We start from the raw sequence: 17,749 nt of genomic DNA on the forward strand, positions 1-17,749 counted from the left end.
TAATATCTAAAAGGACTTCCGCCCTCACAAATATGAAGTCAGCAAAATTTTTGGTTCATTAAGACGGACACTAGAGCACACTGGGCCCTGGGAAACACTTGGCGCTGGCTGCCCATATATCACTTGAACAAGAATGCTACCTTGATGACCATGATTTATGGTTCAGATGAAGACATAACGTAAAGTTTGTATTGCTATCATTTGTAATAACAACGAAATTGCACCATTTCGGTTACGTGTCACTAACCATTAAGCCAACGGGGTTCGATGCGAGTTGACACGCGTGACAACATTTCTTTAGCCCACGGAAGTAGGTGCTGCCTTTTTTCCTTTATCTTTTGAATGTCCTCGATCCTTTGTCCGTCCATAGATGGTGGTAAATGTAGAAAAAAGAACGACAAAGTGTGAGAGAAAAAAGAATATTGAGTTGTTGCTCCTAAGCAACACTGGGCGACAAAGGGTTAGAGTGCGTTCCGTGTGAAGTGTCATTCGCGTTTGCCGTTTAGCTGCTCCCGAATGACATTTTAGCCGAGTGCACTGTGTGTAAGTGCACGTTTGACAAGCTTGCGACCTGGTGTGGTGTCAGGCTACACAATCACAATCAGAAGTGGCTGCTACGTTAACCACAAGATGACGTTCATTATCAACATCATGACACATTTAGTTTTTGACGATTCTAGACGTTTCTAGAATTTGACGATTCTAGGCTCCATACAGTAGTGCAAGTATTCGCTAAATTAGTGATTTTCTCCGGCCGATTCGGCAAAAGGGATTAAAAACAATGATCAGCTTAGCGACTTTTTTGCATCAAGGTTAACCATAGCACGGTTTCGTTAGATAGAGGTCGCAAACACATGGGCTTCAATGGGAGTGGCAATGGGGAATGGAAAAAGTTCGTTAAATCCAGGAATTCGTTACATAGAGGTATGTTGCATTCAGGTTTAAGTGTGGTTACAGTGGGACTGTAACCATACTCCGTCCGTAGATGGCCATGCTTTACTGTGCAACATGCGATGTGGGAAAGCCAGAATTACAAAGCTTGCACTGGTCACTTTAAAATTGGCTTCACCTGTAAACACAAGCGAGTTGCGGAGAAGACGTTCTGCGAGGGGCAAAAAAAAAAGTCGGTCTGTCAAAATATGGAGGCCCTAAGTCATTGTTTATTACTTTATGAATTTTTATACGCTGGAAATTGATGGCCTATACGCTCGGTCTGTCATCGGAGACTACCTGCTGGATCTTAGCCGTAAAAAGCTTCGTTGTAAAAATAAAAAAAAGGTCCCAGGGCCTCCAGACTTTGCTTGCGAATGGAAAATAAGAACAACAGAACTTCCACTATGTCGTGATGTAGCAAATACATCTCATTTTTAACGGAAAAAGTTCGTAGGGGCGATGTCCCTTGAGCCATGGCAAGCTGAAGAAAAGGCATGTAAAGAAGGAAGAAAATGCTCGAGGCGCGTTGCGCGTATCAGCATCATCGCCGTCGTTCGAACAGCACCTTATTTGGACATGCCCGACACGGAGGAGCTCATCTCCCCTGGGCGCTACTACCTCTGCTTCTGTAACTACGCCACCTTCGTGGTGCTCCTCATCGGACTCACCATCGTGGCCATGGGTGTGCTCAGTTACCTGGTGGTCCCCAAGCGACCGACGCCGTCCTACGTCATCGTCAACTTCACCGACGAGGAGTCTGAGAAGGCGCCCTCTTCGCCGCCGGCGTTACGCGGCGGCACCGCCGAGCCTACCTTGGCGGAGCGCGACATTTGCAGCTCTCGAAAGTGCGATCAGGAGGCGGATCGAATCTTGGGCGCCGTCAACGCGTCATTGGATCCGTGCGACGACTTCTACGCCTACGTCTGTTCCGCTTGGATGAAGAGACACGAGCCCGGCGAAGCGGAGGACAAGACGTCGGTAGACTACGACCTCTTGGACGCGTACTCTCGGTTCCTTGAGGGCGTTCTCAGCTGGAAGAACAGCGAGCTGCCGACGGCCAAACTCCTGTTCGACACTTGCGTCAACCCACCGGTAGGCCTCTTCAAAGAACTGATCACCATGTTATTTTACCTAGTGGGCCTGCAGCGTTGGCCGTACTCTGTGTCCGATCGCGTGCTCGCGGCTGACGTCTCCTCCAAGGTGGGTAGCCTGCACAGACTCCTTGGGGAGGACAGCCTGTTCCACTTGACCGTCGTCGAACGCCGGGACGGCACGCATCCTGCCATGTCCATCACTCAGCCAAGGCTGCTTGTAGGCCGAGCTAAGGACCTCCCGCTCGCTTACTTCCTCTTCCTGTCTAAGGCTCACAAGGCTCTCATGAACCATATTGATAAGCCCATGCACACCAGCGTCGCCGCCGTCGAGATGGACTTAGCGAGGCGCGCGGGGCCCACGACAGCGTCCGACTGCGCCGACCCGATAAGCAAGTGCATAGTGAAACACTTGAACCATCTGCCGGCTTCTAGAATATTGCACTGGCCCCTGCTCGCACAGGAGGCGTTCGGCGAGAAGATGGTCGCACTTAATCAGATAGTAGAGACATCAAATTTCGACTATCTGGTCAGTTTCAGCGACAAGATGCCACAGGCGCTGAGGAAGACGGACTTGCTCAACTATATGGCCTTTCGCGTCTGCATGGTACTGTCGCCCCTCATTGGTAACGCCACTCTGCGTGACCATCTCGCCTCCATAGCATACGGTCGCAACCCGCGCTTGCTAGAGCGCCTGCCTGCTGCCCACTACTGTCTCCGTCTCCTGGACCGTTTCGAGCCCGCGCTGGTAATGCTGCTCGCCTACGACCGCTCCGTGACCAAGCTCACCTGGAAGGTGCTCCAGTACCTCGTTTTGGAGCATCTCAACTCCACGCTCTTCGCTTTTTTGAGCCGAGGTTTCAAGGAAAAGTTTTCGCTGGAATTCGCCCAGCATGTTGTTCGCAAGCTCGCCGCCGTGAAATGGGAACCATTGATGCCACAGCGTTTCTTCAACAAGACATTCCGGACGAACTACTTTGCTGGTTTCTCTCGAGAGGAATCTAACCGATCGCTCTCATCTTTCTTCTTCTTCTGGCTTCGGCGTGCGGTGAACCGAATGCGCGGTCCCCTTGAGACAGCGGACGACGAAGATCTGAGGGTTGGTTGGACGCGGGGCTTTCTTCGAGCTTGGCCGACGCTGCGCTCTCCCTTCCGGCATCTCGAGATTCCGATACCAGTGTTCGACCCCGCCATGTCGGGCGACTCGGGACTGCAAGGTTTTCACGTAGCACGCGCTGGCGTCCGTATCTACCGGGTTCTCTTGGGCTACGTTTATTCGCTGGCGTACGGGTTCTACTACAACACCAGTACGTCCGACCCGGTGTCCATGTTCGAGAACCTACGCAGCTGCCTCCAGCACAGCTACGCCAAGACGAGCGCGTCGGCGGCCGGGCACGAGACGAGCTCATTTGTCGACTGGGAAAAGACGTCGGCGTCGGACATGCTGGACCTGATGGCGGCGAAACTGGCCTTCCAGGCGTTCAATGAGTGGATGCAGAAGGAAGGCCTCAACTTCTACTTCGCCAGGGCCCAACAGTTCAACCAGAGGCAGCTGTTCTTCATTTACTACGGTCTCAATTTCTGCGAGAATGTGAATCCGGCGATTCCTCGAGGCGACGACGACGCGCCCAGCCCAGCGTGGAACCGCGTCAACGGTCCGCTTCGGCACATGAAAGAATTCGCCGATGCCTTTCAGTGCGCCGAGGATTCCTTCATGAATCCCGGGAAGAAGTGCAGCCTGTGAAGACGAACGTTGCGCAAGGCTTTGGGTTCCGGGACTATAATTCTTTCAGTCGGTGCAAAAACACGGACGTTACTTATGTAATTCTTTATATTTGCGGGCATGACACTCCATGTGCTCATTTACATTACACTAGGCTTTTGTGAAACTGTCACCACCGAGTTCGTGTACAACCTGTCGTGGTCGAAGAGGGTTTTCGTGATGCTGAATAGATTTCTTTAGCACGCGTAATTTGTGCGCCGCTTCAAGTGGGCGCGGTAAAGCACCAGCTTAGAGGCTGTTTCAAGAATATCTTTAAAGCGGGCGGTTCCAAAAGGGAAAAAAAACGTGCTCTAGTCCTCTTTCTTCCTCCATGAACTGCCGCAACCAACTTTACTCGGGCGTCAACTTCACCGGTTTGCGCGCTTGACCGGAGTCTGGCTCGGCAAACCTGCATGATACCGCATCGCGGAATTAGCCGAATGTTGGCCACTCGCGGAACGCGCACTGTCTGGTCAGTTGATACATAAGACAACACGTAAGCGCTTTTTCGAAGAAGAAAAAATCTGGTTATCGTTTCACGGTATTCGATGCAATTTAGTATTTACAGAAACGATCATGGAATTCTCCAAAGACCAACCAAATCCTTGAGAAGCAACGTTGTGCTGCTCAACTCGAACCGAACAGGGGAGTTAGCGGTGAGCTGGTACGATGAGCAGCGTGTGTGCCGCAAGAGCTTCAGGGGCACCGAGACAGAAGAAAACGACGCAGTAAGGTTGCTCCCCTTCTTCAAAGGTGACGCTGCATACCTTGCGTCCCAAAGGTGTTATTTTAGGCTTTATCACATATCCTGTTGGTAGATTGTATATCTTATTTACCATGTCAAGGCATCAAACGAGAAAAAATTTTGAAGGCGAAAGCATGGGGGCAGAGGGAATCGATTAATCGGCCGTGAGCTTCTGACGGCAGCTGCCATCTTCACTGGTTGATCCCCTAAATGGGGGTGTTGATGTCGCAGCCAAATGTTGAGGTCGCAGCACGCTGGCGCGGGAGACACATGTCCGTCGATTGAGCAATCCGGTTTCCGACTCGGCGCGGCAAAATATCTATAGTTCGGTACACAAACTCAGTGCAGCACTGTGGAGGCTACATAGTTGTCAACAGTCTGATCACTGAGCACGTCTAACTCACCGTGAAGGGGGCCTTGAAAGGACATTTCCTCCTCCCCTCTCGGCAGGTGGAACCGCCAGGCTCCGGCGCCATTTGTCGCATGCATCCTTCACGGTGAGTTAGGCGCCCTCAGTGAACGGACTGTTGACAGCAATGTAGCCTCCACAGTGCTGCACGAAGCTTGTAGAATGAACTAGCAGATTGGACGCGCGCGGGAGCGGGTCGTCCGGCAACCCAATCGGTTCTCGGGGCGTAGACACGTGCGGGGACGCGTGCTGTTCCGCTCATGTCTCGCGCGCATCCAATCTACTAGTTCATTCCACAAGCTACGTGCAGCACTGTGGAGGCTACATTGATCTCGATTATTTGTTTCAAATTTCAGACAAAATGGGTATCAGTGTTGTATTTTGTAATTTTGTAATCATATAAAACGCTAAAAAATACCGATTTCGTTTTTCATTAGGATGTGGGACTACTACTATAAAGAAGGTGTTGAGATGTTGCTGAGCGTTTCTATTTTTATTTATTTCTTTCGTTATTTCGTTCTTTATTCCTCTCTCTTCCTCCCTCTTTCCCCCACTCTCTCACACTACTTGCTCTCCCTATCTCTCTCTTTTTCGCATCATGCACAAGGCTTATCTAAAGAAGAAGCTCTCCCTCTGTTGACATAAAGCACACCGCTGCCGGCTATAGGCCAAGGGAAAGATTGGGCAAGGGTTGTTTGGTTACCCCTCTTTGAAGGCAAAACTTGAAGCCGTGAATACATCCAGCCTCGTGCGCGTGGCGGGCTGCCGACAGGCCGTCTTCTGTAGACGCAGAGGCTGCCGCCATAGGGGCGTGCGAACGATTACCACGTAGTGAGACAGCAAATAGCACGAGTTGACAGCGTCGGCACGCTATTGCGAGGCAAGCGCGACACGGGCTTTTAGACTTGCATATTCTTTAGCGGTTTGGCAGATGCGCCTTTGCGTGCTGGTTTCTTTTTTTTTTTTTAATTTTATTCAGTGGTTTTCTCAGTGCGCGCCTGTATATTACGAACCAACAGGCAGTGAACTGGATCATGGTGCTGAACTGAAACAAAACCACTGTTTTGTCTTCCGAACATCTGATCCGGAATAACGACTAATAAAGGTATACCCGAAAAGAAACTAATAGCGTTTGGCACAGATTAAAAAAAAAAATATGAGCCATTCCGCTCTGTGAAGGTGGATGACCAACGAAGATTTATTCCAGGCTTCACGCAGCGTGCTTACTACGACGACAGAAGAGAAGGGAAATTTAAAATAGAAAAATTCACGCATCTCCACGAAGTGAATCATGACGAGTGCGAAGCACTGGGGATCGCTCTTACCGTAAATCACCTGCGAGAGTGCTTACTGCTGCTAAAACAATTTCCAATCCAATTCAATCCAATTCAATTTAATCCAATCCATTTCAATTAAATCTAATCCAAATCCAAATTGAATTCAATCCAATTCAATCCAATCCAATGCTCTTCGCGTATGCGTAGCACGGCTCTCCAGGAGCACACTCTCTCTCTATCTCTATTGTAAACCTTTTATTTTGTTCTTGTTAACCTTTTGTGAACCTTTGGTCACAGATGTTTCGATTTACACGGTGCTGTTCATCTCTCTCTCTCTCTCTAACCTTTTGTGAATCTTTTATTTTGTTCTTGTTAACCTTTTGTGAACCGTTTGTTCAGAGCTGTGTCGCTGCTCCGAATACTCGTCGGAGAGGAGCGTGCTTGCCACGCGCTTTCCCACTCCTATCTCTTCCTCTTCTCCCCCCCCCCTTTTTATTCCCTGAGCCCCATTCCCCCAGTGCAGGGTAGCAAACCGGGCTCTACACCTGGTTGACCTCCCGGCCTTTCCTTTCTTTTTTCTTCTTCTTTGTTCAGAGATGTTTCTATTTACACGGTGCTGTGCGTCTCTCTCTGTCTCTCTAACCTTTTGTGAACCTTTTATTTTGTTCTTGTTAACCTTTTGTGAACCTTTTGTTCAGAGATATTTCTATTTACACGGTGCTGTGTGTCTCTCTCTATCTCTAACCTTTTGTGAACCTTTTATTTTGTTCTTGTTAACCTTTTGTGAACCTTTTGTTCAGAGATGTTTCTAATTACACAATGCCGTGCGTCTCTCTCTCTCTCTCTCTCTCTCTCTCTCTCTCTCTCTCTCTCTCTCTCTCTCTCTCTCTCTCTCTCTCTCTCTCTCTCTCTAACCTTTTGTGAACCTTTTATTTTGTTCTTGTTAACCTTGTGTGAACCTTTTGTTCAGAGATGTTTCTATTTACATGGTGCTGTGCGTCTCTCTCTCTATCTTTCTCCTCCCTCTCTCTCTAACCTTTTGTGAACCTTTTATTATGTTCATGTTAACCTTTTGTGAACCTTTTGTTCAGATGTTTCGATTTACACGGTGATGTGCCGTGAGTATGGACGCCGGACGGACGCCGGACCCAGCCCCGGCCTTAAAGGGACACTGAAGTGATTTGTAAACATTGCGGGATTACTAGCGCAAATTGTAGTCCGGAGTCCATAGGCCATGTGTCGACCACTCTGATCGCGTTTACGCGAATTTATTTAGTATAAAAATCAATTCGAAAATGCTGTCCTCCTTTCTGCACCCTCGCCCATTTCCTGTGGCGTTTTCGTGTGACGTCAGGAGGAGATGAGCTGGCAATTGCTGCGCTACTGCACGGCTCGCCGACCTTCCGACAGAGTCAGTCGGCCCAGCGTTTAGTCCGCCGGCCGCCGACGGGTCGTCGCAATTCGCCCGCTCATTTGAAACTAAGCCACAACACGTTTGTGAATGGAAGAATGTGCCTTTCTTTACTTTGTTAGTTTGTGCACTGTGTCAAGCTCCGAGTCCGGATCGCTCCACACAAGCGCTGCACAAGCGAACATGCGACTTTTCGCTGACTGGTACGCTACTAAGAAAACCTAAGGCCACTTGAAGGCGGGAGAAGAGTCAGCGAAGTCAATATAGGTACTAAGGAAATATAATCAACTGAAACTTTCACCGTACAGCGCAAAACTAGGGAGCAGGAAATAGTCACCTAAGTTACTTCAAACACTAAAACTAAATAAAAGTGTAAACTGATTGTACATTATATACCTTATATATCCAACATGGTCAGCGCTGGCTCGTGGCCGAGTGGTCTGAAGCGCTGGGATTGTTGTTTTGCAAGTCGCAAGTTAGAATCCCCGAGGGTACATGCTTTTCGCGTGCTGTTGCAACAAGCACCGACTACTTGCGGGCAGTGGGCACAGGCCAGAATCAGCAGACCCTTGGCCTGGTGCGAACACGCTTTTTACGATACAGGTATGAGTGAGGCAAGCTCCGAATATGCGGGAAAAGCGCATGGCATTTGAGCGTCTGCGGGGACGCGGAGGGCGTTCATCCACTGCGTAGGCCTCGGCTAGTAGTGATTGCTACGATTCCAAGCCGTCCTGAGAGGCTTATCTTAGGCATTTTACCACCGACAACATGGCAGAAGCGCGGTACGACGATTACTGAGATATCGAGAATGCCCATCCAACGATGCCGTCGGATGTCAAGCATGCTGTTTTACAGAACCGAAACCCAACCCGCCGCGGTGGCTCAGTGGCTATAGGCGTTGTGCTGCTGAGCACGAGGACGCGGGTTCGTTTCCCGGCCGCGGCGGGGGCTTTTCTGATGGAGGCGAAAAGCAAAAACGCCCGTGTGTACGAGATTTCGGCGCACGTTAAAGATCCCCAGGTGGTCGAAATCAATCCGGAGCCCTCCACCACAGCGCGCCTCATCGCCTTCGTTGCATCGGCGCGTTAAACCCTGCAATCAATCAATCAATCAATCAATCAATCAATCAATCAATCAATCAATCAATCAATCAATCAAGAACCGAAACCGAAACTTGTTTGAATGCTAACCTTGGACATCGTCCAATCAAGGAGCATCTCCTCCTGTCGTCACAACCTTTAGTTGGCGCGGCCGCTACAGACCGCGCATGGTAGTTTTTCTTCTTTTCCGCATTATAAAATAATTACCGACTTATCAACCGGATAAATGATGAAAAGTGTGGTAATTTGAGCCAGTCCACGCAGTGCAAGCAAAACCGGGGGCTTGACAAATTCACTTCAGTGTCCCTTTAAGGTGCTTCGCCCCTAAAGGGGCTGCTTGTCTTGACGACGGGGATGGCGCGAACGCCGACACGGCCGCCGCGGATTGCACAACGGCAAACCTTCGACGAACATTTATTATCTACTAGCCCAAAGAACCGCCTAAGCCTAAAACGTCGACATCAAACACACTGCAGCTGCTTGTTGCAGAGTAATTATCCGTGCCGCTGCGGCAGTGCCCGAACAGAGGCTGACCTTGGGCTGAGGGCCAACTCAGACAACGCACTTACACACAACCGTTTTAAGTTTGATTCTGAGTTTCAGACAGGTTTTTGCTAAACTCAGGCACGTGGAACATTCTGCATGCATCTCAGCTCCTTTTGGGCGAGGCATTAATTAATAGCAATGCCACCAGTATACGCAAGCGGTCGACATTGGTGGATTGGCTATGAAACCATGACGTACGTGTATTCGCATTTCTAAGTCAATGAGAACATAGCCCCCCCCAAAATAGTTCATATTCAGAGAAGTCGTCCTACACCCTCATGTGAGGCCATAAAAAACTAAAATAATGATGATGATGATGCCCTCAAAGTTTTTGAACGTACCCACAAGGGGGATTGGCCAGGGTTAAACCGATTGTTGAAATACGTGAAGACCTAAAACGCGTTTGTTGTTGTTGTTGTTGCGCCTTTATATACGGCACATACCCAATCAGGGGATCGGCCAATCAACAGGGGACGGTTAAACTATTTTCCGACACCACTTCCTTCTTTTCGCCCAATACAGTCAATATTCCCAAAGGCCCCGGAAATGATTCCGAACGGCTGTGAACTCTAGAGCATTCCTGTCGTAAACCTGCTATTTCTTTTTGAGCGTACTTATGACCCAGTAACCTCATGCCTCTCGTAGCTTTCAATGTCACCGCCAAACGAACCGCCCACATTGAAAAAAGCAACTGCGCCCTACGGTTTTGGGAGCGGGCGGCATCGCCGCGTAAGCATAATCAGGGGCAACTGGACGAAAACGACGAGCACGCATGGTGAGCGCAAACCGTTCAACACTTCCTGATGCTACGTCTCATGTTTGAGCAGTTTTTTTTCTGTATATATTTCCCTAATATTTTATTTAATTCCTTAAATGTGTTTCTTTAATTACTTTGTAATTTCTCTCTGTGAGCGCCCCTTTCCTGGCCAATCCCCCTGAGTGGGCATGAGCCATCTCTTTTGGCACCACCACCACCACCGTGGCGCGCGGAAGCTGCGGATTCGAATCGGTCAGTTGGGCCTAACAGAGCCGTTGAAGCGGCACCGCTAGCTGTCATCCTGCCCGGCGCCGCTCGCCCAGCTCGCGCTTCTGCCTTCGATTTTCTCGAACGCCGCCATGGAGGCCTCCGGGGATGGCGTCGAGGAAACGATCCCCTGCAACGACGACGCCACCGCGACCGCCTCCGCCCAGCAGCTCTTCAGCGACAACGGTCGCCAGCCTGAATTCTCGCAAGGCGCCGTGAATCGCTCCATGCCCATGCTGAGGGCCCTGAGGCAAGCAGGCCGCTACGGCGACGCCAAGTTCAGGACCTCCGATGGCGGTGAGCGTCTGGCCCACCGCTTCATTCTCGCCGCCAGGTACGCGGGCTGCGGCGCGCTTTTCGCCGAAATGTGGGAGACACAGGATGTTGCCGTTACCGCCGAGCAGAAAGAGCAGGTAAATGACGTCAAGTGGCCCCCCTTCAGCGAGGTTCTCGTGAGTGACCGGAGCGCGGAAATGCTGGAACTCGCCATCGACCTCGCATACCACGTCCCGCCCCAGGAGCTCGTCGGCGCACACGTTTTCGAGGTCCTGGACGTCGCAGAAGTGCTTAGCATCTCAGCGCTACGGGAGCATTGCCTCAAGGTACTCGGGGAGAGCCTGGCACCGGGAAACTGCGTCGGCACCTACCAGCTGGCCATGAACAGAGGGTACTGGCCACTCGACAACGAGGTCTTCCGCTTTTTGGTGCGAAACTTCGAGACGCTATGGACCACGAGCCCGCAGTTCCGGTTGCTGGCGTTCGAGGAGCTGTGTAATGTGCTCCGCGACGACGAACTCCATGTCACAAGCGAAGTCGAAGGTTCCTTCGGCGCTATTCTCAAGTGGATAGCCGGGTACCCCGAGGTCAGGCGGGGTTTCTTGTCTCTACTTTTGACTCTTGTGAGGTTCCTCTTCGGCAGCAACGCGGACATGCAGAGAGTTGAGTCCGAACCGTTGGCACGCCAAGACAAGGAGGCCCTCGAAGTCCTCAGTGTCATCAGATGGACACTGGACATGGTGGCGACGGACAGCGCAAACTGGAGATCCTGGCCTTACCTTGCCGATCGCCGCTGGCTCCAACCCCGTATCCCTAGAGACATCATCTTCATGTTCGGCGGCTGGACTGGCGGCGCTACCAACAACCTGCTCACTTACAACTGCCGTTCGCGTCACTGGGTGCTGCACCCCAATCAGTGCACGCCGCCGAGGGCCTACCATGGAGTGGCCATGATGGACGGCCTCGTCTACTTCATAGGAGGCTTTGATGGCAGAATCTGCTATCATTCAGTCGTTTGTCTCGACGGGCCCAATATGAAGTGGAGCACCAAGTCCAACATGTACATGGCTCGCTGCTACGTCAGCGTTGCCCTGCTCCGAGGACACATCTACGCCCTGGACGGATTCGACGGTGAGGGCCGCACGTCATCCTGCGAAACATACGACGCCTCGCGCAACCAGTGGGAGCTCGTGGCATCCATGCACGACATCCGCAGCGATGCCAGCGCCGTAGCGGTCGCCGGCCGCATCTACGTCATGGGCGGCTTTACGGGCATCGACGTGCTGGACACTGTCGAGTACTACGATCCGACGGCCGATGACTGGACCCGAGTGCAGGGCATGTCGAGGCCCCGCAGTGGTCTGACGGCAGTCGTGCACGGCGACGACGTGTACGTGATGGGCGGCTTCGACGGCGCCCAGCGGCTCGGCTCGGCCGAGAGACTGGACGTGCGCAAGGGCCGGTGGTCGGAGCTGCCCGCTATGGCCTTCCCGAGCAGCAACTTCGTGGCCGCGCTGCTCGAAGGGAGCATCTACGCTGCGGGGGGATTCGACGGCACCACAACGGTGTCGCTTGTGGAGCGCTACGACATCGAGGCTCGCCAATTGCACCGCGCCACGGACATCAGCATCACGTGCAGCGCTGCGGCTGCATACGTCTACCACGATGTTCCCAACGCCACTCGCTGGTTTTAACTCTCTCCCCCTCAGAGGTCGGCAGCGCAGAACCGAAGTGACGTTACCAACGTATTTTTCCTGGACACCTTAAGCCAGCTGTGAACTACATCCTCACACGCCTCTTAACCACGTCGGTGCAGGCTGCCGACACGTCGCATCTCTTGGTGACTATAACGCAAAAAACGAACGATTTTCAAGAAACTGGCCGAATTTTTTGTGCCAGCCAGAATCATTTTTGTTGGCCAATCTTTTATTCGCCGTGATTTCGCGTGCGTCAGTGTAGCACGAACAGTCGGTCGAATCGTGAAAATGACCTATTTGTGTTTGAAGATGGTGGCGTTGCGTGGTTGGCTTGATGACGAAATTTGTCCGCTTTTATGTGCGGAATGCGATTCGACGAATTAAGTGTACGATTCATTGACTTTGAGAAAATACGCTGGGGTTAAATGTCTTGCTTGTGTATGCGTAATTAGATATCAAATAAATCTACCCCGTGCTCTGTGATAGACATAAACAGCGGTCCAATGAAATGCGTTCTGTCACCAGGGTGGAAACCATTGCGTGGTGCTCTGCTTAGTGATAAGTACATATTCTATCATGTTTCGCTTTCAAAGGAAGGTATATCCGTGCCGTGCATGCACGCTTGGAGCGCTCCTGCACTACATTCGCGGCCTCTTCGAACACCCGAGTGGCTTCGGTGCAATGCGCTTTAACCGCAGTGCACCTACACACAGCGGCGGTACTAACTCTCACATTTACACGCGAAGGCTATGAAGTGACGTCAAACATCCCACCGTTAACCGTTCATAAAGACCGCTGGCTTAACACCGTCATGCAGCATGCGTGTTGCTATAGAACTGCACGTGTGCAAAACAATCTTTTGCATGTATGCAAAACTGCAATATTGCTAAAAAATGCATGTCTCTCTCGTGAAGGAAGCTCTTGCTTACTTCTAAAATTTCAAATGAGTTCAGAATATGCAATGCAATCAGACGGAGCCTTAGAACGTGGAATTCGGTTTGCCTCGTTAAACTCTCAGCAGTACATATATATAGTTGAAGCAAAAGAGCTTCTCACTCAGGTTTTATGAACTGAGCATATTCGCGGCTTTCAGCTGAGGACTCACTCGCGGTTTCAAGTTACTTCACAGATTCGGCACACTTGAGCTTGTAACTTGAATTAGTGACTTAAAAGCATGATATCCAATCAGCTCAAAGAGAAAAACAGCGCTAAAGACAGGACAAAGGGAAGACTAGACGCACGCAGCACTAGTCCTGTCTTATGGCTGTTTGTCTCTGAGCATTACGTAGCAACTGGCCCGCGTTACCCGGCTTTTACATCTAATTAAATCTGGCAATTAATTTACGGCATAATTTTTTTACTTGTTTTCCTAAAATTTGGAAAGCAGTGAGCCCACTACAAAAGTAGGGCTGGTAGTTCAAATATTTTTGGATTTACAGCCATGTCATCAAACTAGGACTTCGGTCCTGCGGTGCCAGCCTGACGTCAGTTTGGCCTTCATTGCAATGCCTTCCTCTTAATAGCGTTCTGTTTTAGAAAAAAACGAACAATGGTGATATCTATCGATAGAGGGATCCTTGAAGAACGATTTCCCTGAAAACTAGCCCTCTTGGTTTTGTTCTCAAATTGCTAGTAGTCTTTTATATAGGACGCCAGGGCCGAAAGGTTTGATACCTCAGCCTCATTATCATGCATGACAACCTTAACCAGGATTTTATATTGTCATTTTCGGAGATTGGTAATCTCACAAAAACCTTCGTATATATATATATATATATATATATATATATATATATATATATATATATATATATATATATATATACATATATATATATATATATATATATATATATATATATATATATATATATATATATATATATATATATATATATATATATACAGAAAGATAGGGCAGCAGTCTACAACGCCAAAGGAGGCATAGGGGTGTGGTTAGGGTCTTTTCTTTTTCACTACGGTTAATGAAGTAAACATTTTTTTAATATACAGAAGAAAGAAAGAAAGAAAGAAAGAAAGAAAAACACGCGCCCAGAGTGGGGACCGAACCCACGCCTTTCGATTACATGTCGAATGCGTGGGTTCGGTCCCCACTCTGGGCGCGTGTTTTTCTTTCTTTCTTTCTTTCTTTCTTCTGTATATTAAAAAAATGTTTACTTCATTAACCGTAGTGAAAAAGAAAAGACCCTAACCACACCCCTATGCCTCCTTTGGCGTTGTAGACTGCTGCCCTATCTTTCTGTATTTCCTCAACGAGCCCCTCATTTTCCTTCCTTTATATATATATATATATATATATATATATATATATATATATATATATATATATATATATATATATATATATATATATATATATATATATATTTATATATAACAAGCTTTTACTTACCAATGCATAACAGACGGTGCCCTTGAGGCTTTTCGAATGACTGTAATTCAGCAAGATTGGGCCAGTATCATTACAATTAATAATGGTAACGAGGCCTATAATGTTTTTCTTCGTATACTTACGGAAATATACAAAACTCACTTCCCTTTAAAAACCCGTAAAATATCTCGCCGAATCCAAAAACCATGGATTACGCCAAATGTGAGGCAACAAATTAAACTTAAGTACAAATTGCATAGAACATTTCTAAATACACGTTCAAGTGATGATTTTAAGTCCTTTAAGCAGTTAAGAAATAAGCTAACACAACAACTGAGGTTAGCTCGGAAAGAATATTACTCGGCATTTCTTAAAGCCAAGAATGTCGGGAATGACTTAGTATGGGCACGCTTAAACTCTCTATTGAAGCCTGAGAAGCCCCAAAATCAACTTTGCAGCCTAAACATTAACGGGATAGAACTCTATAGAATTGAACTAGCTAATGCTTTCAACAAACATTTCACGGCTTTTAGCGGCTAGCGGTTCATCGCAGGATGTATGCAACTATATAAACGTGCGCAATGATAAAACAACATTTCTTGAACCAGTTAGTGTAGAAGAAGTCATGTCAGTAGTTTCAAATTTGAACAACAGCCGGTGCCGTAACATTAACGACATCCAAGTGAAGCCCGTTAAATATGTCGTGGATGTAATTGCGGCAGTTCTCGCACATATATTTAATATTTGTATAACTACAGCTATATTTCCAGAACAAATGCAGACAGCAAAAGTAACTGTTCTTTACAAAAGTGGGGATCGCAATGATCTTGGAAATTACAGACCTGTGTCTATTCTTCCTGTTTTTTTCTAAAACGTTTGAAAAAATATTTCACTGTAGATTGTCTAAATCCACTGATCAACATAACATCCTTACGGAAAATCAATTTGGTTTCTGCAAAAACAAATCAATAGAACTGGCGCTACTGCATCAAAAAGAATATATCCTTACACAATTTGAAAATAAGGCCCTGGTCATAGGAATTTTTGTAGATTTTTCCAAAGCCTTTGATTTAGTGAACCATGAACTACTGATCAAGACACTAGCGTGTTACGGTATTAGGGGCACTGCTGGTTTGTTGATAACGTCATATCTGTCTAATAGAACACAGGTTGTCCACATAAATGACGCTCTCTGGTGTCCTACAGGGCAGTATACTGGGGCCTCTGCTGTTTAATCTTTATTTGAATGACATTGTAAATATTAGTGACACAGCAACATTTGTTATTTATGCAGACGACAGTGGTATGTTTTTTTCTGGCGATAATATTGATGAACTTATCTTTACATGCAATCTCACGATGGAGGCGCTGCACAAATGGTCTAATGCAAACTACATGCGAATAAATGAAACTAAAACAAAAGCAGTTATATTTCGCCTTAAAAACAAACCGGTTCCTTCTCATTCTACCATGAAACTAAATTCGCGAAATTTACAGTTTGTGAATAGCTTCAAATGCCTAGGTGTCATGTTTTCCGCAAACATGTCGTGGGATAATCATGTTGATCATGTTATAAATAAGTTGGCTCAAATCACTGGTGTTATTGGTCATTTAAGGTACATTCTCCCCAAATCTGTGAAATTGCTTCTGTACAATGCTCTGTGTTATTATAATTTAAATTATTATCAACTTGTTTGGGTTACCGCAAAGTATTCCTCTTTACATAAAGTTTATTTACTACAAAAAAATTTCTTCGTCACGTTTATAACAAAGGTTATATGGAGCCAACCAGAGACCTCTTTCTTAAAAGTGGGGTTATCAAAATCTTCAAACTACATGCGTAATTTGGCCCGGTTGCAACAGAAAGAAATCAGTTACTTTTTCAGGAATAAGGAGGATTGGGCGGTCCCTACAGCCCGTTTAAACACTGGGAAAGAGCGCATACAGTATACCCTGCCTTCTATTTTAAATGAATTTGAGTGCGCCGATTTTGATATCTATAAATGTTCTAAGCGTCAATTACGTGTCATGTGTACTAAAATGTGTTAACCTTTCTATGTCTCTCGTTTGCTTTCTTGTTTAACCGTTCTTTTTATACCTGTTAAAAATAACGGGTATTACGTGAAAAAAAAAGTCTTATTGTTAGCTTTTATTGTTACTTTTTTCGGTTGCCTTTATAACTGTGTGTTTTCTTTTGTCGCGATGCTGCTGTCTGAGCAAAAAGGGGGCTGCGGCCTCGTCAAGCTGTCTATGACAGCTTTTTTCCGCGGTTCCTTTTTCTGTATCTGTGTTTATAGAACAGAAATAAAGTTTCATATATATATATATATATGTGTGTGTGTGTGTGTGTGTGTGTGTGTGTCTATTTTATGTCCATTTTTAATCACATGCACAGATACCTACGCCTCACCTTTCTTACGTTGCGTCCCACCAGGTCATTTGCTTTTAGGCAAGTCAGGTCTCGCTCGAAACGGGTGCTTTGAAATGGACATGAAATGGAAAGCACTGAGTTTCCGCCCCTGGTACCATCGACATCAACTAAACTTTTTGCCCAAATAAAAGAGGTTAACTTCATTTCAGACGGTAACAACATTTACATTTGGATGCTTTGTTCGGTCCCCAAAGCAACTCTGCAGCACGACTTCAGTTCCGCTTTCATGAACCAGACAGGTCGCTCGCACGCAGAAAGGCCGAACCTGTAAACGTTCATCGCATTTGTCCACAAGGTTTGTATTCAACAGATCCCCAGTCATGCAGGCATTAGTGAAATTATAAAGTCGACATATTAGCGGGTGCGGGTCACTCCTTAACAGTCTTGTCCTCTGCCGCCTATACTTGCGGTAAGACGTGAAGCACCGTCTACGTACACCACGTGGTCAAATAGCTCAGTACGGCGAAGCTGCAAAACATTCTTTTCAATATACGGAATTGACACTTTCGTACGCCTCATACAAAATCTAGCATATCCCAATTTTTGGACTCCTTCCCTCTCCTCCTAGACGTTGGGCGTAACGAGAAAGCATTAAATGGCTCATTTAGCGAAAAAGTGGCGTTGGCGGTGGTGTCGGAAGCTGAGGGATGGCTCC

General features: G+C 47.6%; 1 protein-coding gene across 1 annotated transcript; it reads left to right on the forward strand.

The window, feature by feature from the left end:
- The first annotated feature begins 1,509 nt into the window (after nt 1-1,509).
- Nucleotides 1,510-3,768, forward strand: LOC144146240 (neprilysin-like). Its single transcript, XM_077678203.1, has one exon. The coding sequence runs from the start codon at nt 1,510-1,512 to the stop codon at nt 3,766-3,768; it is 2,259 nt and encodes a 752-aa protein (XP_077534329.1).
- The last annotated feature ends 13,981 nt before the right edge of the window (nt 3,769-17,749 follow it).

The sequence above is a fragment of the Haemaphysalis longicornis genome, unplaced genomic scaffold (genome assembly GCF_048455015.1).
Source record: "Haemaphysalis longicornis isolate Haplotype H1 unplaced genomic scaffold, Haemaphysalis longicornis Haplotype H1 scaffold_7, whole genome shotgun sequence".
NCBI classification, from domain to species: Eukaryota; Metazoa; Arthropoda; class Arachnida; order Ixodida; family Ixodidae; genus Haemaphysalis; species Haemaphysalis longicornis.